Source organism: Geotrypetes seraphini, chromosome 8 (genome assembly GCF_902459505.1).
Source record: "Geotrypetes seraphini chromosome 8, aGeoSer1.1, whole genome shotgun sequence".
NCBI classification, from domain to species: domain Eukaryota; kingdom Metazoa; phylum Chordata; class Amphibia; order Gymnophiona; family Dermophiidae; genus Geotrypetes; species Geotrypetes seraphini.
The window spans coordinates 53914854-53940757 of NC_047091.1; the positions used below are offsets into that span (position 1 = coordinate 53914854).

The 25904-nt window shown below is 44.7% G+C and overlaps 1 protein-coding gene across 2 annotated transcripts in view; it reads right to left on the bottom strand.

The window, feature by feature from the left end:
• Nucleotides 1-6509: 6509 nt before the first annotated feature.
• Nucleotides 6510-25904, bottom strand: part of NUMBL (NUMB like endocytic adaptor protein) — a 195093-nt gene continuing 175698 nt past the window's right edge. For both annotated transcript variants that reach the window (XM_033956256.1, XM_033956255.1), the window contains exons 6-9: nt 14777-14987; nt 12792-13100; nt 12138-12311; nt 6510-10644 (exon numbers count right to left, since the gene is read on the bottom strand). In XM_033956256.1, coding sequence (XP_033812147.1) covers nt 9947-10644; nt 12138-12311; nt 12792-13100; nt 14777-14987 — 1392 coding nt within the window. In that variant the 3' untranslated portion in view covers nt 6510-9946. The remainder of the gene's footprint in view (nt 10645-12137; nt 12312-12791; nt 13101-14776; nt 14988-25904) is intronic.

The window sequence follows — 25904 nt, forward strand, 5'->3', positions numbered from 1 at the left end:
TTAGGCTTTTTTATCATCAGCTGCGGTGATATTAGCTCTGACGCTCATAGGAATTCTATGAGCGCTGGAGCTTTTACTGCCATGGCTGGTGATAAAAAAGCCTAATGCAGCTTCATTAAAGGGGAGATTGATGAAGCCACGTTAGGGTTTTTTTTCGCTGGCTCTGAAGCTTATAGAATTCATATGATCGTTGGAGCTTTTACTGCCACGACCTGCAATAAAAAACCCTAACGTAGCTTTATAAAAGGGGGATGGAGTTAATTGTTAATTTGTAAGGTGATGATTGCTATTTCTCTGGGTTTTTTTCAAATTTACATCTGCTATCTTTATATTTTGCACAATATTAGGGGACCTGCATCTCTGTTTCTGTGGTGTTGCATTGTAAGCAGAGTCCAGCTTCTTGGTGGTTCAGTTTAACTTTTGTCTACAAATTTCTATTTTAGCCCCCTTTTATAAAACCGTAACATGGTTTTTAGCACCAGCTGTGCAGTAACAGATCAGACGTTTATAGGAACATGGATTTTAGCACCAGCCATGGCGGTAACAGCTCCAGCTGTTACCGCCATGGCTGGTGCTAAAAACCGTGCTATGGTTTTATAAAATAGGGGGGAGGGGGGTTAGTTTGTGATTACATATTCCATACTGGGCATAGGTGTTTTCTGTGTTCTCTGTGTAGAAAAGACATGGTTCTCCGTTTTCACCGACTGTGCGAGATCAATATGTAGCAGTCTGGGTTGTTTAGTTTTATAATGGGTGTATTCTATTGATGTTCTACTGCTCACTGCAGTATATAAGATGCTGCCTTTTCCTAGGTACACTCTTGTTGTGCGATGTGTGGATTGTTACTAAAAATCATGTTTTTCGTATAGATGAGGGGGCCCAGGTGTCACATATGCTAGGTACGCCACTGATTCTGGAGACCGTACCTTCAAAAAGATATAAACAGAATGGAGTCGGTCTAGAAGGCAACTAAAATAGTTGGTCTACATCATAAGGCGTACAGGGAAAAACTTAAAGATCTCAATATGTATACTTTGGAGGAAAGGTGAGAGAGGGGAGATATGGCAGAGATGCTTAAATATCTATGTGGCATAAATACGCACGAGGTGAGTTTCTTTCAATTGAAAGAAACTCCAAAGTGAGAGGGCGTTGAATGAGGTTAAGAGGTGACAGGCTCAGGAGTAATCAAAGGAAATACTTTTTTACAGCAAGGGTGGTACATGTGTGGAATAGTCTCCCGGTAGAGGCGGTGGAGACAAAGACTGTGTCTGAATTCAAGAAAGCATGGGACAGGCAAGTGGGATCTCTTAGGGCAAGGATCTCAAAGTCCCTCCTTGAGGGCCGCAATCCAGTCGGGTTTTCAGGATTTCCCCAATGAATATGCATTGAAAGCAGTGCATGCACATAGATCTCGTGCATATTCATTGAGGAAATCCTGAAAACCCGACTGGATTGCGGCCCTCAAGGAGGGACTTTGAGACCCCTGTCTTAGAGAGAGGAGGAGATAGTGAATGCTGCGGATGGGCAGCTTGGATGGGCCATTTGGCTTTTATTTGCTCCCATGTTTCTAGGTCCTGCTCTGGGCCAGCCATGCAATGTTCTGATGTTGTTAATAGAGTTGCCACCCCACAGGAGTGAAGTAAGGGAATAGCGGCCTCATGAGGAAAGAGGGAGGGTATCAAAATTTAGGAGGCACCATAGCACCTGAGGTTCCCCACGTCCTGACGCCTATAGTTTAGAGCACTAGGACTGACAACCAAGGAGGCTCCATTAATAAGAACATAAGCATCGCCTCTGCCGAGTCAGACTATAGGTCCATCGTGCTCAGCAGTCCGCACTCGCGGCGGCCCCCCAGGACCGTGACCTGTAGTGATCCTTTACTTAAGACATTTTATCCTTTATAGTACCCCTCTAACTATACCCCTCAATCCCCTTTTCCTTCAAGAACATGTCCAACCCCTTTTTGAAACCCAAAATCGTACTCTGCTCTACCACCTTCTCCGGAAGCGCATTCCAGGTATCCACCACCCTCTGAGTGAAGAAGAACTTCTTAACATTTGTTCTGAATCTGTCTCCCTTCAATTTTCTTGCGTGCCCTCTTGTTTTTGTTTCCCCTGCCAGTCTGAAGAATCTGCCCCTCTCTACCTTCTCTATACCCTTTATGATCTTGTAAGTTTCTATCATGTCCCCTCTAAGTCTTCGTTTTTCCAGGGAAAAGAGCCCCAGTTTCTCCAGCCTCTCAGCATATGAGAGGCCTTCCATGCCCCTTATCATCTTTGTTGCTCTTCTCTGGACCCTCTCGAGTGTTGCCATATCCTTCTTAAGGTACGGCGACCAGTATTGAACGCAGTATTCCAGATGCGGGCGTACCATCGCCCGATATAGCGGCAGGATAACTTCTTTGGTTCTGGTAGTGATTCCTTTTTTAATAATTCCCAACATTCTGTTCGCCTTCTTGGAGGCCGCTGCGCATTGTGCTCCCAACTTCAATGATTGGTCCACTAAGACCCCCAAGTCCCTTTCTAGGTTGCTCCTCCCTAATACTGCTACTCCTTGCGATCTTGGGCAAGTTACTCCATTCTAAGTCCTCCAGGGACAGGGAAATACCTAGCGTTTCTGAACGAAACTCACCTTGAGCTACTACTTGAAAAAACCGTGAGCTTATTAAAAAATAAATAATTAAAAGCTGCAGGGGGTCATTTAGTCTTTATCTGTGATCAGGTTTCTATGTATTCAGTTAGTTCCATAAACCCGTTTATGGCTTTTTTTTGTGTGGTAATTTTTATTTCTATGGAATAATAAAAAAAAAATAAAAAAAAGACTACATTCCTTTCACCATCTTGATGCGTTCTAGGAACAAGTTGAAAGGCATAGCGCCACGAGGTCTCCTGTAAATCTGACTCTGTTCTGCCAGCCTCTCTTTATGGCACTTATAAATCAGGCTTGCAGTCACCCTTGTGCTTCACTCAGGCGACCTGTACAATGAACCCGCAGGTCAGATCAGCCATGCAGCTCTGGAGACAAATTGACTTTTCTTTCACCCTTCTTTTTCTAAGTCAGATTTTACTTCCAAAGGGAACTAGATATGTAAACCAGGGGGAAGTGTGTGTGTGTGTGTGTGTGTGGGGGGGGGGGGGGGGTGGAGGGAGAAGGAGGGCACTGATCAAATAAATGAATGAGCAAGCTGCATTTTCTCCCCTAAATCTAGTGTCATTATCTACATGTCTTTGTCCTATGCTGACCCCTACTGGTCAACCTGATATTGTTTCTCCCTCATTGGACACCCACTGCTTGTTCAAATCCTGTGGGAGGGGACCATCATTACAGCTTCCTTCCAAACCTGGTGATGATGGTCCCATTCCCAGTCGATCACTGGCTCTTGGGAGTCAGTGCTCAGTACAGCTGACCTGCTGGCTTTTATGCTTATTTATTTTTAGAATTTATATACCACTTATAGGCTACATTCAGGTACTCGAGCATGTGCTGGACCGTGTTAAAAAGAGAAGACCTGCAAGCTCTCAGAGGCAGAGACAGTGCATCCTTCTATCACAGATGAGACTCACAAAGTCAAAGGCCTCAGCTCTACATTACATTCTTTTATTTTGTACAATGTATTTTTTATAATACAAATACATAGGCTTTAGATACAAAAAAACAAACAAACCTGGAAATATAACATAGAAAAGAAGTTCTGGGTTATTACCACTAGGAACTAAAATGTTTTACAATCAAACATCTGAGGTAAGTGGAACTGGTTTTTGCCACATTTAAACAATCACCTGCTATTTATAGTAAGCGCACGAGGCTCATTCTTAAATTAATTGGAATTAATTGTCTTGCTGAATCCAGGCTCATATGGTTTCATTCTAGAAGGGAGACACATCTGCTCTCTTAGGAAATTGATATTAATTTTCAGCATGCACAGCTTTTATTTTAAAACCAAAAGCCTTTCCCCACCTCCGGAGAGACCTGTGTGCCATGTAGTGATGGTGGTAGAAACATTCCCCCTCCCCCCCTCCCGAAGGGAAGGTGTGGGGGTTTAACTACCTTCTGAGAACCAGATGTAAAGGTCAGGTCACTATACCATCTTTCCACTATCTGAGGGTTTATCCCATTAGTGTCCGAGTCCCGTCCAGCTCTCTCAACCCTGTCTGGCTTTTAGAATATTTAAGATTTAGGAAATTCAATTATTATTTTTTCATATGATTTGGCCTAGCAGTTGTTTTTTTTCTGCTCTTTTTAGCTCCACTGCAACGTCTCTAATTCCCACAGTGCCATTCTCTCTTCATTCCCTCTGACTTTCTCTTCTAGCCCAACCACTTCAATGAAAGTAATGAGCCAGAAGGCACAGATTGCTAAAGTACTTCCCTTCAGAACCTGGAATTAATTCACACCGAGTCTGTCCAATAAAGGTGCAATTTTCTAAGGAGCCATACAGATTTAGGCAGCAAGTGTGCACATTGACATATATATGCATAAGTAGCAATATTTGGCTATGTGCTATTCTGTAAGTATTCACCAGTCCTTGATAGTACATACTGTATACTTTATACTCAAATATAGGATGAGATTTTGGGGGGGAGTCTCATCCTATATTCGAGTCATCACCCGACTTGATTGAGACATCACCTCTCCCTGACTTGATGCAGGCCTCTGATAGGTCGGGACAAGCGAGATCCCTCCCTTCTCCTGTCCCATAGAAATCATTTATATACCCCCCCTGTACCTTTTCTGTTACCCCCCCACCGGCCCTCCACATACCTTGTCAGTTATCCCTGGTGGTCGAGCGGTATATGCTCCTGCCCTGCACACCTCCTTCCAGGGCTCTGGACTCACCGATTGGGGCTGGCGGTGCACACGCACGAGCTTCTCAAGCTCACGCACAGCCCTGCACTGCTAGCTGAATGGCTGCAGCCAGTTCTCACGAGACTCAGGGGACCTGGTGGCAGCCATTCAGCTAGTGGCACAGGGCCGCGTGGGAGCTTGAGAAGCTAGCTCCTGTGTGCCTGTGCACTGCGAACCCCAAGCCCGGAAGGAGATGTGCAGGGCAGGAGCATACACCGCTGGATCACCAGGAATGACTGACAAGGTACGAGGGGGGGGGGCAGGGTGTGTGTTACAGAAAAGGTACGCCCGGGGTAGGGTAAAAAAAAAAAAAAAAGATTTGTATGTGCTGAGAGACAGGAGGGATCTTCCCTGTCCCGGCCTACCACTAGACCACCAGAGGTGGAAGAGGAGGTGGGACAGGGTGCAGAGCCTGGCAGGGAGGGGGGACAGGGTGCAGTGCAGAGCTTGGCAAGTAGTGAGGTGGGCTGGCTGCAGAGCCTGGCAGGGGAGGGCATGAGGGAGAGGACACTGGGTGCAGATCCTGGCAGGGCATGGCACTTGAATATTAAGCCCCCGTCTTATATTTGAGTCAACCATTTTCCCTCCTTTTGGGGGGGGAAATGGGGATCTCGACTTATATTCGAATATATATGGTACTTGAGAGGTAAGCATTCACATGAGCACGTGGGTGGATATACCTGACATGTGCCTTTGTATTGTTTTGCCTTGTTTTTGTGGATTTCCCGCCACTGTTTGTAGTATCTGATAGTTTGCCGTTTTCTTCTGATACTGTCTTTCTTCAGTCAATAAAAATTGTTTGCAATCTAACTTTAGGCACAGAAACCCTGGATTAAATTGAGGATACCTAAATGTTAGGATGCAGAGCACCACCTAAACATGCTTAGGCAATGCTGAGCACGATTCTATAAAGGGTGCCTACGTTTTATAGAATCAGTGCTGATATCGGCATCAAACTTTAGGCAGACTTTATAGAATCAGGGCCTAAATGGCACATCCTTGATGTCTAAAAATAGGCTCCTTATGGAATTAGCTTCTAGGTGTCACCAGTAGTGACTGGGATGTTGTCTCCCCTCTAATAGATGCAAATAATGGCTCCTAGAATATCTCTTGCGTCACTCAAGCAATAAAAACCAGCATCAAGAATTGACCTTGTAGATGTAGAATATGAACTAGGTTACTTTTTATACTTTATCTCAAAAACCAGACCTGGACTGAGAGAGACTTGTGGACTAATTACATAATCCATTGCTTTATTTTTGTAGTGATGAATTCACAGTCCTAGACAAGTTTTAGAAAATTAATCTCCTTTTCCTAGTATGTTTTCAAGCAAACATCTGAGGGAACTGAACTGCTATTTATCAGGATGTTTTCCTGTAGGTCAGAAAGGAGCATTCAAGTTTCCAGACATTTGGCTGAGCTGTGCCAGAAAAAAAATTTACATCCATCAAGCTGTTGAGGACAAGAAATGTGTACAGGGTAAAGCAGGGGTGGGCAACTCTGGTCCTCGAGGGCCGGAATCCAGTCGGGTTTTCAGGATTTCCTCAATGAATATGCATTGAAAGCAGTGCATGCAAATAGATCTCATGCATATTCACTGGGGAAATCCTGAAAACCCGACTGGATTCCGGCCCTCGAGGACCGGAGTTGCCCACCCCTGGGGTAAACTGTAATCAATTAAACCAGAGTTTTTCCAACCCAGTCCACATGGGACACACCAAGCTAGACAGTTTCAGGATATCCACAATGAATATACATGAAATAGATTTGCATACAATGGAGTCTTGTGCTACTCATTGTGGATATCCTGAAAACCTGATTGTCTGGGGGAGTCCTCAGGACTGGTTTGAGAACCACAGCTTTAAAGAAAGGGCTGCTCAGCTCAACGTTGAAAATAGCAACTTTATCAGCAGACCTGTATTTTTTTTCTTTTATTGTGTAATGCTGATTCGTCAACCACATAACCCAATTTGATTGAGTATTTTAATGCAAACAGGATGTGTATAGAATCAAGTTCATTCCGTTCAACACAGAAGATAGCAACTGTGTCTGCCCGACTGGGCACAGTCGGTGCCACTCCTTTTTGACAAACAGGAGGAAAACGGGTGTTAAAATACCAATCTATCCTTTCCCTCATGGTATGGCATAATTCAATCAACCTAGCTCTTTGCTCTCTTAAGACTTTTAGTCTGCTCCTGCCCTTCTATTTCCCATAGTGAGGCAATAGAAAATTACGGCCGGCCACTGGGCTTTCTGTGTGCGTCCTATAATGGGAATTAGAAAGCTGGCAAGCACACACTAAGGCACCTTGTGAATCTGGTCTTGGATTTTGCTAACATCTCAAGATGATTCGGAGCTAGGCTGCATCGGTTTTAGAGGCTCCATACCACATCCTATCAATACAATATGGTAGATAAGTTATTTATTTATAAAACCATAACTAAGTAAAATATATTAAATATAAAATACAAATTTGGCATTTTAAATTAAAACGAATAAGAAAAAGGTTTGGAAGGTGTGGGCAGGAGATGGGTAAATGGGTAGAAAGCACTTGAATCCTGAGTTCCACCTTTTCAACTGGCCAGAGCAAAAGCAGCTGTGTGCAGGGGAGCCACATGCAAAGGTGTTGCTATTAGTACTAGGGATTCAGGTTGTATTGACCAGTAGCTGGAAAGAAAGACTGGATCACAGCTGCAATTTCTCGTGGTATGGGCAGAACAATTTCAAAAAGTCAGGTATTCTGGTAAATTGGCAGGCTCCTAGTTGTCCAGATAAGGTAGGTATCAACAGCACATTTGGTTTTCACCTGCACATGGTCATATATTTGCAAAACGACACGTGTTCCTTCCCCAACAGAAAATTGTACTTGCACAAAAAGAAGATGGAAATTCCAGTGGGTAGGTTTTTCACAGAACAATTTTCAAAAGGAAAAACAAAACAAAAAAAAATCTGCTTGCATATTTCCTTTCAGAACTGGTGCAAACTTTTGGTAAAAGTTCTCATGAATGCTGTGCTAGTGAAGGGATGTGTTTCACCTGCATTAATTAGTCAGAGGAAAACTGCCCTTGCTTAATATGGCTAAGAGGTCTACAATGTGTATACATTTGTCTTGTTAATAGGAGGTGCTTTTTAGGATGGGTTTTAGTTTGGGAAGGAAAACATACACAGATGATTTTTTTATAGCTACAGCTCTTAAGTTTTCATTCAAAGATGGTGTGGAGGAAAAGCCTAGTGCAGTGGTTCCCAAATCTGATTCTGGAGGCACCCCAGCCAGACAGGTTTTCAGGATATCTACAATGAATATTCATGAGAGAGATTTGCATGCAGTGAAGGGCAGTGTATGCAAATGTGTTTTGCGAATATTCGTTGTGCTGGGGTGCCTCCAGGACCAGGTTTGGAAACCACTGGCATGGTGGTTAGAGCAGGAGGTTGAGAGCCAGGGAAGACTGGTTAAAATCTCCAGGCAAATTACAAATTTAGGGGCCAATATTTAATGAAATTTAATTGGATCCGAGAGGTTCTGTCCTGCTTCAACTGTTTGCATGGGGCTTACCCGCTGATATTCAGTGGCACTTGACTGGATATTGCTACTGAATATCAGCATTAACCACCAAACCCACAGCTGGTAATTCTATGGGTGTCCAGGAGGTGGAGTCGGCGCTTAACTGCATGGACAAATAGGACTACATAAAACACAATCCTACCTTTGTTTGGTTTAACTTATGCGAATAAATGCTGAATTTCGCAAATAAGTGGGTAAGGGATAGCCGGCTGCACAAACCTGGATATTTAATATTGGTGCCTAGACATGACCTGGGATTGAATATCCAGGCATAATACCTGTGGTGACAACCCCCCCCCCAAAAAAAAACCACTGACTGCTGCCAGCTGAATATTTACCCCTTAGATTATATCTTCTGGGGCAGAAACACAACCTGGCTTGAACTCAGGTTCGGAAAAGGGACTGAAATCCAAATCTAACAAGTAGGTTAGAATGTTTATGGGTAAAAAGTACCTGAAAGTTTTGTCCTGATGCAAATTGTCCTTTTTAAGTGCAAAAGGGAAATTTGTCCTGTTCCGTGGCAAGACAGACAAGTGTAGGTGTGCGTATATGCACACATACAGAGCTTAAATTTGTGTGTGTGGGGGGGAGGAGGGAATTGCGAAACTACAGCAGAGCAGAGAATGGTCCCTACTTCCTAATCCAGCCTCTCTTCTGTTACTATCAAATTGAATTTTGTGCTACTGCTGCCTGTATGGTGGTGGGTGTGGCCTGTGTGTTGGAAGCTTGCATGGCTATAATCTGTACTGTTCATTATAACCCTAAATAAGAGGAACAAGCAGGGGCTTAGAATACCAAAAAATAATTTGGAGGAAAGATAAATAGAGGTTTCTAGCACGGAAGCTATGCCAAGGTTTTCATGTGAAGCATTATGAAGTCCTGGGATTCCAACACCAGCTTATACATGGGTCTATAGCAGATCCTTCTTGGCTTGATGGATACAGGATTGTGCATTTTTACTATATGCAGGAACAAGGCCATCCTCCTGGAAGTGCAAGCATAGGGTGGGTCTTTGGCTACAGCATGCCACCATGAGGCTCCATCTATGGCAGTGGGTAAAGAAGGATTCTATTCACCAAGAGCCAGCACTCACGGCAGATGCTTTGGTTTAGGAACAGACCAGAGCAACCACTCTCAAACCAGGTAAAGAAGGGGCTATTGGTTTGTCCTGGGATAAGACCCAGTCAAACGTAAAACTTTGTTGGGAATGACAAACATGTTCCCCTTGAAACTCAGGATCCCCCAAAGGCAAAATTACACTGTGGGAGGCCACCAAGGGGTAGACAGATAAATACACCGCTGACTCTTTGAGTGCAAGGTAGGAGGGACTGGCTCTAGACACTGTCGGTTCTCTGAGGTCTGCTGTGCATCTCGTTACCTGACTTTATCAGCTAAAGATGTGCTGTTGCTATCCCCCCTATGCTAAACACCCCATTCTCTCCACACTATGTATGAAAGCCTTTCCATCTCACTCTGACTTTCTTGCCACACCTGGCTCAAACTTAGTCCGGCTTGGCTGCGGTCTGCACGCTCCTTTCGTTAGAGTTCTATCTCAAAGGTCTTCTGAAGGTCACTGGAAAAAGGGTTGGCCGTCCTTTGCTGCGACTTTGACTCTAGTGCGGCCCACTGTGCTTCAAACTGGTCCACCTCCTGTGTGGTGGCTAGTTCCCTTGGCTGGTTAGGTTCAGGTGGCCACATAGCCCCATTGGTGGCACCATTAGGTTTGGGACCCACCACAATACTGCCTTGTGGGGTGGCAGCGCTAGAACACTGGCTGGTAGCTGTGGAGATGGGCACAGTATGAGAAAGGCCCTGGGTGAAGGGACTGACCTTGTTGGCTAAATTTGCTGACTGCAGCTGAGTGGCGGTGCAGAAGACGTTGGCCACCATTTGAGATGGGGTGATGCCAACCACAGGTACACTCGAAGCAGGGTAGGGTATGCTGCTGGCCATAGGCTGGTTGTAAGCAGCCATGGGCATATAGGCAGGCTGCATGTGAGGTGGCAGGAACATGCAGACGGGGCCTGGCATGCTTTCGTAGGGCACAGAGAAAGGCTGCATTGCAGTAGGGACAGACATGGGCACTGGTGCAATTGGGGTTGCATGTTGCTGAGCTTTGGCAGCCTTCGACACTTCTTCCAACCAACGTTCGGCCTCTGAGGGTGTGCGCTTATGTCCTGGCTGGAAAGTGGGGGCAGCGACTGCTGCCACAGCTGGCTCTCCCCAGGTTGCTGACCCTGCAAGACATACAAGGACCTTTCACAAGGGCTGTTCACATAGGTGAAAGTAATACCAACACAAGGCAGACTTTTTTTTCCTTTGCCAATTCTCCCTCTCTCTAGGATGAGTGACTGGCAGGAAGAGTAGGTTCAATTCTCACTGCAGCTCCTTGCGACTCTGGACAAGTCACCTAACCCTCCATTATCCCAGGTACAAAACTTAAGATTTTTGAGTTCACTAGGACCAGAAAAAGTACCTTTATATATGTGTACAGCACTGCATATGTCTAATAGCACTATAGACATGATAAGCAGAAGTAGTAGTCCTCTACCAGTTGGGACCTGATTCTGTATTTGAACCAAAATGGCCACTAAAATCAATGAGTCAGATTCTAGGTGAAAGAAGCGGCAGTGCCCTCTTTCTGCCAGCTGCTGAGAATGGGGAGAAGCATCTTCATCTTCAGGGACAGCATGTCCAGAAACCATCCAAAACTGACTCCAGGTATCCCAGGATTCCATGGGGTCCAGGGCCCTGTTCATATCGGAGTTATTTTGTAACAGATCCTGGTCACCCAGGTTCCATTACAGAATACTGGTGTAACCAGATATCGAAGTGCCTAACATTTCGCTGCCCCCCACTTACAACAGTCATAGGCCTAGCATAAATTTGGGCACTTACAGAATGGGTTTTCCCACTCATTTTGACATAAGAATTAATTTAAATTATTTAATAAAAATTAAAATACATTATACATTCTCAAAAAAAAGAAAAATAATTATAACAAAATTTTTAAAAAAGAATAAAATCTTACCAATTTTTAACATAGAATGAAAAATAAATCCACTCCTCAGCTGTAGCATTGTAAATTTCAAGTTTATTATTAAAATTTTGATGTATCGCAATATCATTAATTCAAAGCGATTTACAATTTAAAACTCAACAAGCAGTCAACTTTTTCATTCTAACAATAAAACTCAATTTTGTAGGCAAACTAGTTAAGGATAGAACTTAAATACATTTCCAATACTGCACAATTAATCTGTTGTGCGCCATGGCTACCCTCACAACTAGTCTGGACTGTCACACCCTTGAATCAGAGTATCCTCTTAAGGAAAAACCGCAAAAAAGCTTCTAAATACAAAGAGCATCTCATTTTCAGACCTCTGCACTAGAGAATGACACAGGGACAAATTTAGCCCTGTCCCTGCAGGAATTCAATTTCCCTGTCCCATGCCCGTGAATTTTGTAACTGTCCCTGCCCCATTCCTGTAAGCTCTGCATGAATAGCACAAGGCTTAAACTTTTCCGATTATATTGTGTTTGAGGCTTGTGCAGATGAGGACAGAGCTAGCAGGAACAGGAAATGAACTCTCTGGGACGGGAATGTAAAATGAGTTCCTGCAGGGACGGGGGAAAATTTGTCCCCGTGTCATTCTCTACCGCTGCACTAGTCAGACAGGATTGAAAATGCTGCAGCTTGGCATGGTATCTCTACAAAGAGAGCACTTACCTTGGGCTGTTGGAGGAGGAATTGCAACCACAGCAGTGGGAACGAGGGTGCCATTAGGAGTGGAGGCACTAGGGAAGGGGTCCTCAGAGGGTTTGGTGAAGGAGGAATTAATCTGGGTGCACAGGTCACTGATACCATCGCTTTCCTGGTGGGAGCCTGACTCCAGCTCAGGCACTAAAACCAGAGAACACAATAAGGCAGTCTGCATGCACAGCAAAGAGGAAGAAAGGGAACGCAGTCCACATACCACAGCAAGGAGGGAGGAAAAGGGACGAGGCAGACTGCATGCCATGGCAAGAAGGAAGGAACGGGCAGGAGGGGAAATGAGGAAGCAATGGCAAGGAAGAAGCAATAAGAGGTGCAATGTGGTCTGCACGCTGGGGGGAGAAGGGGGTGGATTTAGGGTTACAAAACAGTTTTCACGTTACGGCAAAGGGGAGGGAGATGGAAGCAAGGCAATCTACATACCACAGCAAGGAGGTGGGAAAGAAGAAGGCAAGATGGCCTGCAAGCTACAGGAGCAAGGATAAAAAAAGACGCAGAATGACAGCAAGGGAGAGAGAGAATATGAGAGAGGGTAAAAGGGGGTAGAATTTATTTAGCAAGTGAGATGGAAGGGAGATCTGGAGGCTGTGAAGAGGGTGTGTCTCTTACCGGGGTTCTTGGCTTGAAAGTCTGTTTTACGCTGCAGTGTCGAAGGGAGCTCGTTGAGCCGCAGAGACAGCTGACGCTTGAAGGGCGAATTTTTCTGACTTAGGGCAGGGAAACCACGGAAGGAGCCCTGTCGTACCAGCTGTTCAATGGGTGCATGCCGCCTTGGGATGGCATGCTGGCAGCCCCCCTCATTCCTGTCCACTGGCGCACTGGCGGACTGAGTTGGAGACACAGTGGTAGGCTGAGCTGGGACTCTTGATGGGGGAGCTGGAGTAGCCACCGCCACTTCTGCTGCAGCTGGTGCTTCAGCTGGGAAGAGAAAGAAAAAAAAATGAAAACCACACAAAGATGGGGCGAACGAGAATGAGAAGAAATAATGCAGGCATCAAGCAATCATTTTGATAGCCACACTTGGGAACATGAGTAGAGTCATAATAGGTTAGACCACATCAACTATGGACACAAACACAGAAATCCTATAAAAGGTGCCTATAGTAAAATCTCTAATTGCACATCCAGTTATAGAATAGGCTGAGGGGAGATATGATTGAAGTCTACAAAATCCTGAGTGCAGTAGAACGGGTACAAGTGGATTGATTTTTCACTCCATTAAAAATTACAAAGACTAGGGGACACTCGATGAAATTACAGGGAAATACTTTTAAAACCAAAAGGAGGAAATATTTTTTCACTCAGAGAATAGTTAAGCTCTGGAATGCGTTGCCAGAGGTTGTGGTAAGAGCAGGTAGCGTAGCTGGTTTTAAGAAAGGTTTGGACAAGTTCCTGGAGGAAAAGTCCATAGTCTGTTATTGAGAAAGACATAGGGGAAGCCACTGCTTGCCCTATATCGGTAGTATGGAATATTGCTACTCCTTGTGTTTTGGCCAGGTACTAGTGACCTGGATTGGCCACCATGAGAATGGGCTACTGGGCTTGATGGACCATTGGTCTGACTCAGTAAGACTATTCTTATGTTCTTAGGATCAGTTACACTATAACATAATTAATTAATTGGCACTCTTTTGGAGATAAGTATCTGCAATCGGCCTTAACGAGCACCAGTGATATAGTAAGGGGGGGCAGGGAGGCGGACCGCCCCAGGTGCCCTCTTGGTGGAGGTGCTGGCACATCTGTGGCCCCCATGCCACGTATGCACCCTCCCTTCCTCCCCCCGTACCTCTTTAAACCTTTCTTCCCGGCACCTCTTTAAACCTTCGCCAGCACATGCAACTTCCCTGGCCTGCAACTCACGCTGGTCTGGCTCCCCTCTGAAAACACTTCCTGGTCGCAGGACCAGAAAGTGAAATCAAAGGGCAAGCCAACACCATTACAAGCAGCAGGCTAGAGAAGCTGCATGTGCTGGTGAAGGTTTAAAGAGGTGCCGGGGGGGAGGGGGGAAGAAAGGAGGGCACGAGTGTGGCGTTGGGGGCGAGAAAGGAGCTGAGGGGGAGGGCAGAGAGAAGGACACAGGAGGCACCACAGCCCCAGGTGCCTCCTACCCTCACTGCGCCATTGACAAGCACTAATTAGCAGTTGTGCACATAATTGACTTATGCCCCTATTCTGTAAATTGAGTACCTAACTATTCTTGCGCACAACCGACAAGGGGGTGTGGCCATGGTAGGGGCATTGGCATTCCAGGGATTTAAGTGTGATGTTATAGAATAATGTCATTTCCATGCCTAAGTTGGGTGCCAATAATACATCATGTTTTAGCAGGTGCAATTATAGTGCCCAAATTTAGGAGAGAAAGCTGCGCTAAGCTAGTATTCTGCAAAAGACACTACGCAGTGCATCTTTGCAGAATACTAGTTTAGTGTGGATCTTCCTGGCACTTATCTGAGCACTATTTACTGAATTCCCCCAATACTGTGAGTGATAATATCATAAATCAGGGGGATAGAACTATGCAGAATCAGACTCTCCAGGGCCTCACCAGCCCTGGGTTTTCCCCTCCTAAAAATTCAATACCTGCTTCCTCCTACCTTTGGCCTTCTTCTTGTCTTGCAACTGCCTCATGACCTCCTCCCGCTCAGCCTGCTGAGAGGCAGAGGTCACCCGGAAGGAGCCCTCCCGGGCGAAGCTGGTCCGGCTGGCGTCAAAGGACGCAGTGACGCCGCATTCCTTCTCCCGCTTCTGCTTCCGTTCCAGGCAGGCAGCAAAGGCGCAGCCCACGGCATGACTTAACCTTTCACCCTACAAAAGGAAGTCACACAACAGGGTTTACAAGAGTTCCAGACACAGCTGGAACAATAATAATAGTGAAAGGTCACTTGGACACACAAAGTCAGAGGCGTGAAGAAAGTATAAGAGGTTTATTACAGCATGCAGGACTCTAGTGCAGTTAAAAGCCTGCCTACTAGAGTATTAGAATCAGGAAATGCACGGACTTTTATGCCCTTTTCACTAAGCATACGCAAACTAATATATGCAAAAACTACAATTTTCATTTGTTACTTCTATAACTTTTCTACAATTATTATTGGTCCTAAGCCAGCACTTATGATAGGTTCAGGGATATAGTCCTATAGGAAACTAGCTCATTTCTCTGCTTATCTAAATCTTACAGTTCTAAATGTTACATGTACAGAAGGGCAGGGTACATCATGGCTCAAACTCTTATCTATTTAGCTTACAATGTGGTAAGGTAGGGACATACATTTTAGGCAGATGAGGTCAGTAGATTGTACACTGTTTTCAGCTATGTAGGCCAGAGCAATATTTTAAACAACAGTTAACCATTTCATGACCCTACAATAGCTTTATTTATATCCCGTCATACCTTTTCAGTTCAAGACTAAACTAAACTAAACTAAAACTTAACCTTATATACCGGGTCTTCAACCAAAAGAAGCTCAACGCGGTTAACAATGGTATATAGTAAAGTAGAGAACAGGATGATTACAGCATTGGTTTAATGGGACGGGAGAGAAGAGGGTGGGTTGCGCAGGTAGGAGGAAGTGCGGGTTGGTATTGTAGGTAGGTAGGATGTATGGGTTTCGTAGGATCAGATAAACTTGTCAAATAAGTGGGTTTTAAGAGATTTTCTGAAGGATTGATATGATGGAGAATTCAGGAGGAGTGCACTTAGGGCGTTGTTCCAGATGCCAACAAAAGACCCAAATCATTACACGTCACTGTGTCTTAAGGCTACTGATATTAGAAAGCATTATTGGTACAATGAAATACAGGCTTGAGCTGAACATAGACTCCCCCTCCATTTTAATTTTTTCCAACCCAATAAAAGCTGGAAAGAATGATATGAAAATAGTTAAGAAATGTCTGTCTGTCTCCAGACAAAACCAACTCTCTGGAAATTATACGGAATGGGATGAAATGGCATGGGAGAAGAGAGAGAAAAGACATACTGAGTTTTAAAATGGGTCAAACTGGACCAGGAATTTCAGAGAAACCCGCCCCCTCCCCCCCAAACAAAAATGAAGATGCACTTCCAGCTTCTTCAGCAAAGAAACTTATATATGGTGAAAAATAGCCATTAGGGAATTCCTCCGTTCAAACTAGATCTCCCTGTTCTCCTGATCCCACAAACTGCCCTGACACATAAAACACCACCCCTCCCAAACAGCTGCACCTCCCCATGATATATATTCACAAACAAAACACACAAGCAAACACACACATACCCCCACACCCATAAGCCCAGGAGCAACAGGCAAAAACTCAGTTTCTGAGCCCTCCAGGGACAGAAAAATGCCTACTGTATCTGAATCTATTCTGCTTCCATGACTTTTGGGTTTTTAGGCAGTTATATAAGAAATTAAGAGGTCAATATGCAAAGCGATTTATCCAGCCAGAAATAGCTCCTGGCTGGTTAAATTGCTCGAAGGAGGAATGGTCTAGTTTACAGGGATCTCAAAGTCCCTCCTTGTGGGCCGCAATCCAGTCGGGTTTTCAGGATTTCCCCAATGAATATGCATTGAAAGCAGTGCATGCACATAGATCTCATGCATATTCATTCGGGAAATCCTGAAAACCCGAATGGAATGCGGCCCTCAAAGAGGGACTTTGAGACCCCTGGTCTAGTGGTTACAGCAGATGTCTCAGCACCCTGAGGTTGCGAGTTCAATTCCCACTGCAACTCCTTGTGACTCTGAGCAAGTCACTTAATGCTTCATTGCTCCAGGCGCAAAATGAGTATCTGTCTAAAAATATATATAAATTGCTTTGATTATAACTAGAGAATGACACGGTGACTGTTTCCTGTGGCTAGCCGCGGATAACCCACTGAAACAGGGACATAAAAAAAATGGTCGCCACAGGGAACGGGGACAAGGCCACCTACCGCCCTGTGGAGCAGTGAATGGCCTTGTTCCCACAGTTAGTTGAGGAAATGCGCGCAAAATCCCTCCTTCCTCCCAATTGCAGTCCGGGCATCTCCCTCCCTCCCTTCTTTTAATTTTCTCTTAACAAGCAGCGGGAGCCTTGAAGTTGCGTGCGACTGCCGGAAAGTCCTCCTCTGACACAACTTCCTGTTTCCGGTTGCGTCAGAGGAGGCCTTTCCGGCAGTCGCATGCGACTTTAAGGCTCTGGCTGCTTGTTAAAGGAAAATTAAAAGAAGCCAGCGAAGGTAAGGGGAAGGAAGGGAGGGAGGGAGGGAGGGAGATGCTTGGACCGCGGTGAGCGATCGGGCAGGAAGGGGCTGCTGGACCACACGAAGGGTTGTGTGGTTGGGATGGGAGCAGATGGTTTGTGAGGGTGGGGACGGGGACCGAGCTCACAGGGATGGGATGGCGACCAAGCTCACGGGGATGGGACAGTGACCAAGCTTGCGGGGACGGGATGGTGACGAGCTCATGGGGACAGGGCGGAGACAGGGACAAATTTTTTTCCCCGTGTCATTCTCTAATTGTATGTATTAAAATAGCCCAATGTTGTTTATGACGTTGTCTATGTAATATACACCATCAATCCACAACGGCATATAATAAACTTCAGTGCCTAATTTCTAAGTGATCTTTTTTTCAGATAATACATTTCTAAGTACCTCTATGGTCTTCAGTTCCAGCCAACCACCAGCCAAATTATTTGAAGGCTTGTTTCTCTTTCTGGCTTTTATTCATCCTCAGAATAAAAAACTAAGGTCTGAAGATGAATAAAAGCCAGAAAGAGAAACAAGCCTTCAAATAATTTGGCTGGTGGTTGGCTGGAACTGAAGACCATAGAGGTACTTAGAAAGGTATTATCTGAAAAAAAGATCACTTAGAAATTAGGCACTTTGAAGTTTATTATATGCCATTGTGGAGTGATGGTGTATATTCTCTAATTGTAACTACACAGACAAAACGGTATATCAAGTCCCATCCCTTTTACCTTTTCAAAGCACTTAAGCAGATAGTGCTGTTGAAAAATATTCAAAGAAATAACCTTAGAAATAGTAGTAAACTTGTATATTTAAACTTTTTCATAGAATCCTCAGCGGCACCACTTAGAACTCAATTAGATCTCATTGTTCTAAGCTTTAGTAACATAGTAACATAGTAGATGACGGCAGATAAAGACCCGAATGGTCCATCCAGTCTGCCCAACCTGATTCAATTAAAATTTTTTTTTTTTTCTTCTTAGCTATTTCTGGGCAAGAATCCAAAGCTTTACCCGGTACTATGCTTGGGTTCCACCTGCCGAAATCTCTGTTAAGACTTACTCCAGCCCATCTACACCCTCCCAGCCACTGAAGCCCTCCCCTGCCCATCCTCCACCAAACGGCCATACACAGACACAGACCGTGCAAGTCTGCCCAGTAACTGGCCTAGTTCAATATTTAATATTATTTTCTGATTCTAAATCTTCTGTGTTCATCCCACGCTTCTTTGAACTCAGTCACAGTTTTACTCTCCACCACCTCTCTCGGGAGCGCATTCCAGGCATCCACCACCCTCTCCGTAAAGTACAATTTCCTAACATTGCCCCTGAATCTACCACCCCTCAACCTCACATTATGTCCTCTGGTTTTACCATTTTCCTTTCTCTGGAAAAGATTTTGTTCTACGTTAATACCCTTCAAGTATTTGAACGTCTGAATCATATCTCCCCTGTCTCTCCTTTCCTCTAGGGTATACATATTCAGGGCTTCCAGTCTCTCCTCATACGTCTTCTGGCGCAAGCCTCCTATCATTTTCGTCGCCCTCCTCTGGACCGCCTCAAGTCTTCTTACGTCTTTCGCCAGATACGGTCTCCAAAACTGAACACAATACTCCAAGTGGGTCCTTTTTCTTATCCTTTATGTAAAACTTTTTATTTTCTATTTGCTTTTGTAAATTTACTCATAATTTATCATTCATTTGTAAGCACATACTTAGCTTAGTCGCGTGGTCTCTGGCTAGGGATTATTTCTACCAACATATTTCGCTATTGTAGCTTTATCAAGGTTTAACCCCTAACAATAATGCTGCCAGAAGCTGTGACTACTACCGTATGTCCTCAGATATCTGAGTGGTGCCGCTGAGGATCCTATGAAAAAGTTTAAATATACAAGGGTAGTATACAAATAGTAGATAAGTTTACTACTATTTCTAAGGTTGTTTCTTTGGATTTAGCACCCTTGTGGCTATCTAGTATTTCGTGCATATTTCATAATTTGTTGAAAAATATTCAGCACCCAGCTGAGGTAATCTCATAAATAGGACTGCACAAAAGTCAATCCTATCTTTATGCGGGTCACCATAACTGGAAACGTACCAAATATTGCACTTAACCAGCTAGGTTTTTACTGGCTTTGTATACCAGACGTATGTCCTCTTTTCAGGACTGTTTGCGTGTCTGGATGGATTCTTGAAAAACAGCAGTTTGTCCAGTGTTTCAAGCTCGGGCTGCGTCTGGAGGGTCTCTGAGCTTGCGTGGGTATCATGCGATGACATCACAGGCATGCATGCATGTGACATCATTGCATCACATCTGCGCATGTTCGAAGGCTCTCCAGACGCGGCCTCGAGCTGGAGGGAAAGAGAAGAGGTTTGGGGGGCAGGACTGGGGAATAACTTGGGCAGAACAGGGTAGGGCTGGGGCCCTATGTGCGGGTTTTATCAGAACAAAATCTGGTAACCCTGTGTATACCAGGAAATTCAATGCCATAGCCCGGCCCTGAATTTCCTAGGGATAATGCTGATGGTGATCAACAAAATGCCGATTGCCACTGGCTGAACATCGAATCCTATATTAATTTTTTTAAAAATCCTAAACACATACTTATATCAGAAACTGAATACATTTCGGTTTTGGTGCAGAAAGTGACCCCAAAACCTTTTTCTGCCTGGTTTTGGTAACGGGCTATGGCCATGAATTTGGTGTTGGCAGAAACCGACAGAGTGTTTTTGGTGGAAGTCGGAAAGTTGTGCATTATATATTTTCTATTCCACTTAATGCCTAAGCGAATTACAATAAACATACATATTACATCACCAATCCAATCTTTCAGTTTATATACTGGATCATCCTCCAGACAACAGAGGCTCAACTCGGTTTATACAATAAGAAGTTGTAATAGTTTCTTCAAATAGAATTACTTATGTAACAATTTTTTGAAAAAGAAAAAAGTCTTCAGATAATTTCTAAAGACATAAAGAGAAAAAGTAAATCTGATCTCAACTGGTGGTTCGTTCCAAATGGAAGTAAAGAGCGAGAGACATAACCTAATGCCTTTATTCCCTTAATTGAAGGGAAAGAAAGTTTATACAGTCGAGAACTCCTTGGTCTTATAGTTCATAAAAATTAAGAGAAATAGGAACCAAAGGCAGAAATATTCCATTCAAAATTTTGAACACTATGGTAGTACACTTGAACTGAATTCTAAGGTGAACTGGCACCAATGAAGAGCCTTCAACAAAGGAGATGCATGATCACATTTCTTTTTCCTATAAATCAATTTGGCTGCTGCATTTTGGATCAACTGCAACCTCTTCAAGCTGCCCTTTGTTAGGAAAGCCTACAGAGAGTTGCAATAATCCAGTTGTGCCAGTACAACAGACTGGGCCAAAATAGCAAAATGCTGTTGATGAAACAAATTACGGGCTTTCCTTAACATCAATACATCACTAAAATTACAGAGCCGTTAGATTTGTCCTATTTGTCTCCCTCCCTTCCCTCCAAAGAGTCGCTGCCTTTCCCTCCTGCCCACCTGTAGGTGCCCTCCCCCCACCAGGCCTATCTTGCAGTCCTTTGCAGACTAGGGTGCAGTCAGGGGAGGAGTGATTCCCATGACCCTCTAGTGGTGATCTTGTGAGACTGCTACAAGAGATCACGGCAGCCATTTTGAGAACAGAGCCGACATGACAAATACGACCAAGGATCACTTGTGCTCTGGCTACACCACAAGGGATTGTAACACAGTCTGGGAGAGGACAGATAATTGCAAGTAATGCAGTTATGGTTTTGCATTGTGGTATATATAGTAGAGTGCTCTAAAAAAATGCTTTTTTATACAAAGGTTTAGCAGGAATTTATTTTAAATCTGTAAATTTGGGATGATAAGCTCCTTAGGGATTAACCTCTCTGTGGAACTATGACATCAGCTGTCACTCTGAATGTGGCACATATTTAGCCTTTGTAAAAGCACTGTGTCTTTTATTTTCAGTTTTCATTAGCTGAGGTACATGTGTGCAGTCTATTTAGCTTGAAGGTAAAATATGGTCTTTCATAGAACATAAGAATAGCCTTACTGGGTCAGACCAATGGTCCATCAATCCCAGTAGCCCGTTCTCACCATCGCCAATCCAGGTCCCTAGTACCTGGCCAAAACCCAAGGAGTAGCAACATTCCATGCTACCAATCCAGGGCAAGCAGTGGCTTCCCCCATGTCTTTCTCAATAACAGTTCCTCCAGGAACTTGTCCAAACCTTTCTTAAAACCAGCTATGCTAACTGCTCTTACCACATCCTCTGGCAACGCGTTCCAGAGCTTGACTATTCTCTGAGTGAAAAAAAAAAATCCTCCTATTGGTTTTAAAAAGTATTTCCCTGTAACTTTATCGAGTGTCCCCACTGTAATTTTTGACAGGGTGAAAAATCGATCTACTTGTACCCGTTCTACTTCACTCAGGATTTTGTAGACTTCAATCATATTTCTCCTCAGCCGTCTCTTTTCCAAGCTGAAGAGCCCTAACTGTTTTAGTCTTTCCTCATACGAGAGAAGTTCCATCCCCTTTACCATCTTAGTCGCTCTTCTTTGAACCTTTTCTAGCGCCACGATATCTTTCTTGAGATAAGGAGACCAGAATTGTGAATCGCCTATGCACATAAGTGACCAAATTCCAGGCATGTGTTATTCTGTATGTACATGCCAACCTTCGATGCCATATGCTTGAAGGTGGGCATTCACATGGGTGGAATACCAGACGTCCAGATTTACCCAGATATGTCCTCTTTTTAGGGGACATGTCCGGCACTTTGGCCGGGTTCTGAAAAGCTTCCAGAGCGGGACTGCATTGGTTGGGCATCTGCGCATGTGCAGATGTAACGCAGTGATGTTATGTGCCTGCACACATGCATGTGATGTCATCGCATCTCACGTGCACAGATGTCCTCCCAACAAGGCTCCCAGCATGAGAACGGGATGAGGGGGCGGGGCTGGGGCAGAACAGGGCGTGACTTGGTAGAACTGGGTAGGCCTAGGGTCGGGGCCAGGGGACCGGATTTTACAATAGTACAACTGGTGACCCTTGTCAATTATTATATCTATTCTGTCTTGAATACTATTTGGGCGTTTCTAAAGAATCTCCATCCCTGTTGGATATGATGAAGATGCAGCGTTTTAATCAAACATGTGAAATGCAGAAGCTAGATTCTATGAGAAAGGAACCTGCAATGATTTTTTCAAGCATAAGTACCGGCCAAGCTTATAATGTCAGTAAGAAATTATATTACAATGAAATGAAATTTATATGCTAGAAAATAATTTGAGAAATGTTTTGCTCTTGATTGCAATTTTCAGAGCATACAGTCCTTGCATTCACTAACATCAATGTGTGTGTGTGGTTTGTTATTGTTTTTTGTTTTTTTTTTTAAATTATGGAGTGTGCATCAGACTGGTATAGTGTTCACAGCATAGACCAGTGTCTGGATTCCTTTACTCTATTTTAGCAAGAATCTATATCAGTGAATCGCATACTGTGTGCCACGGCGAGATTCCAGGTGTGCCACCAGGGACTGAAAGACACACGAGTGTCAGTCCCTCTCCTACTCTCCGGCCCAACACTAATCTCGTCTCGTTTCCCCTGAGCTTGGGGCCATGTCGGGGGGGGGCCTCCAAACCGTGATGAAGTTGTGCACATGAGTGTGATGTCATTGCGTTGACGCCCTTGCATGCTCGGAGGCCCTCCAGACACGGTCCCAAGCTCAGGGAAAACGAGATGAGGTTCTTGGGGGGGGGGGGGGTGTGGAGAGGTTCCAATGTCGGAAGTAATTAATATTTAAATGAGCACTCCAGGCGATTCTCCATTATCTCAGGGTGATCCACTAACCCAAGGGTGGGCAACGAGGGCCAGAATCCAGTCGGGTTTTCAAGATTTCCCCAATGAATATGCATGAGATCTATTTGCATGCACTGCCTCCCATTGTATGCAAATGGATCTCATGCATATTCATTGGGGAAATCCTAAAAACCAGACTAGATTCCAGTCCTCATTGCCCACCACTGCTCTAATCTCACTGTCCTACATTTGTGGGCAAAACTTTCCGGCAGGACTGACCTGTCATAGCCTTATTTTCTGGTCAGTGCCTGAGTGCTGTTTCGCTCAGCTATTACAGGAAAGTAAGGCTTGACATCCCGGACTTGCCAGAAATTTTTGCCCCCTCCCCCCAAAACCCCCAGCAGGGGGGAAGTCCACTCCCTCCCGCCGCCGTCAAGCAACCTCCCCCCATCACCCTCCCAGGCAGCGGGAGAGATGCCCACTCCTTCCTGCCGCAGCCATCAAGCAAATCTCCCCCCAAAACCCTCATGGCAGTGAGAAGGATGTCCACTCCCTATCACCGCCATGAAAAACCCTCCCCCTGACACCACCCCCGGCAGCTGGAGGTATGCCCACTCCCTTCAATCACTACCATAAAGCAAACTCCCCTGACTCTCTCCCGGCAGTGGGAGAGATGCCTACTCCCTTCTGTTGCCACCATCGTGCCCCCAATGACCCCCCCATGCCTCGGAATACTCTCCACCCACCCACCTTGTTCATGATGGCTGGCTGGAGGAATGCCTATTCCCTCTGGCCGGCCATCGTGAACAAGGTGTTGGGTGGGGGGGGGGGGTGTTGGAGGCATGGGGGGTCACTTGGTGTCAGCGGCGGGAGGCAGTGGGTATCCTGCCTGTTGCTTTGGGGGGGGGAGGGTGTTATCGGGTGGGTTGCTTGACGGTGGTATATAAAGTTAAGCTTTAGTTTAGTTTAGGAAGGAGTGGGAATTCCTCCTGCTAATCTTTGATTTGGGAGTATTTAAAAAAAATTTAAATTAATGGATTTATTTTGTGCACATGCCAATTGTTATCACCAGTACATGAAAGTTTAGCGACCCTCTGCGAAGCTCATTTGCATGCATGGTTTGTTTTTTTTTAGAATGACTTGCATTTTTTCAAATCATTACAATTGCGACCGCGACAGCAGCCCGTCGGATTTTACCGTGAACATTTAAGAATCTACCCCCGAGAACCCTATGCAAATGCATTACAAGGAGCTCATGAATATTAAAATGAGCACTCCTTGCAAGGCACAGCAAGCAATGCTCACTTCTTACCGTGCAAAATTTTCCAGCAGGTCTGGAACTGCTGTTAGATATTTGTGAGCGTTTTATGTGAGTGTATGTCCCGCACCTATGATCAGAATGCAGCTGAAAGGCACACAAAACACGCACAACAGTTACATCCAAATCCCGTGCTAGATAAAAAAAAATAACTTACTCAAAGGCTCCGGCGATTGGGAACTGCACTACGCCTGCACATAAGAGCTGTGCCTATTGCTAAGCTCTTGTGCTCAAGTGCCAGCCATAGTTCCTCCCTCTTTTTTTTTTTTTAATAAATCTTTATTGATTTTTAAACTTTGACAGTGCAATACAATTACTTGAACAAGGGAAACTCAGCAGAAATAGCGTGCATATAACTGAGCATAGCCTGGCAAATCAAAATCACGCCCAACCCAGTGGTTAGGCAGACTTGACAGGCCATATGGTCTTTATCTGCCTTCATTTTACTCTGTTTCTATGTTTTTATCTGGTTGCTAGAGCTTTGAGAATCCTGCCCTGCAAGCTTTGACAATCCCCAGTAGGCCTCACTGGTTTGCATTCATACAACAAAACGTTAGGTTTCAGGATTTGGCCAAAACTAGGGTTACCAGATTTTCTGGAACGAAAATCTGGATCCATTGCCCCGCCCCCTCCACCTGTTCACTTGTCGGGGCAGCATCTGCGCAAGCGCTGGTGCGACGTGATGACATCATACACATGCAAGCATGTGCGTGATGTCACCGCGTTGCATTCACGCAGATGCCGTCTTGACGTCTCTCCTAGCCTAGCTGGAAGCTTTTCAAAACCCGGACAAAGTACCGGGTTTTGCAAAGCTCTCCGGACATGTCCTCTAAAAGGAAGATATGTCCGGGGGGAATCCAGAAATCTGGTAACCCTAGCCAAAACTAAGTGATAAGTTTTGGCTGCAGTTTTGGTTGGAAGTGGTTAGACAGTTTCAGTGACAGTTTCGGTTTCAGCTGAAACTGAAAAAAGCAGTTTTGGTTGGCCTCTAACTCACGCACATACGTTTATAGTGGACCTGGAAAGAATTCCATGAGCAATGCTCTGCATGCTTTCCTCGCTTGTTTATGCCGAAAAGATTTAAGAGGTAATATTCAGCCAGCAGTGGTTTGCACTTTTCAAATTGTGCCTGGATATTCATCTGAGTACCAGCACTGAATACCCAGGCTGTCAGCAGACGGCCGGAAAATACCTGGGTATTTATTCTTTTATGGAGAGGGTGGTTGATGCCTGGAATGCGCTCCCGAGGAAAGTGGTGGAGAGGAAAACGGTGTCAGAGTTAAAAAAAAAAAAAAAAAAAAAAAGCGTGGATGAACACAAAGGATCTCTAATCAGAAAATAATGGCATACATTGAAGAACTAAATCCAGTACTGG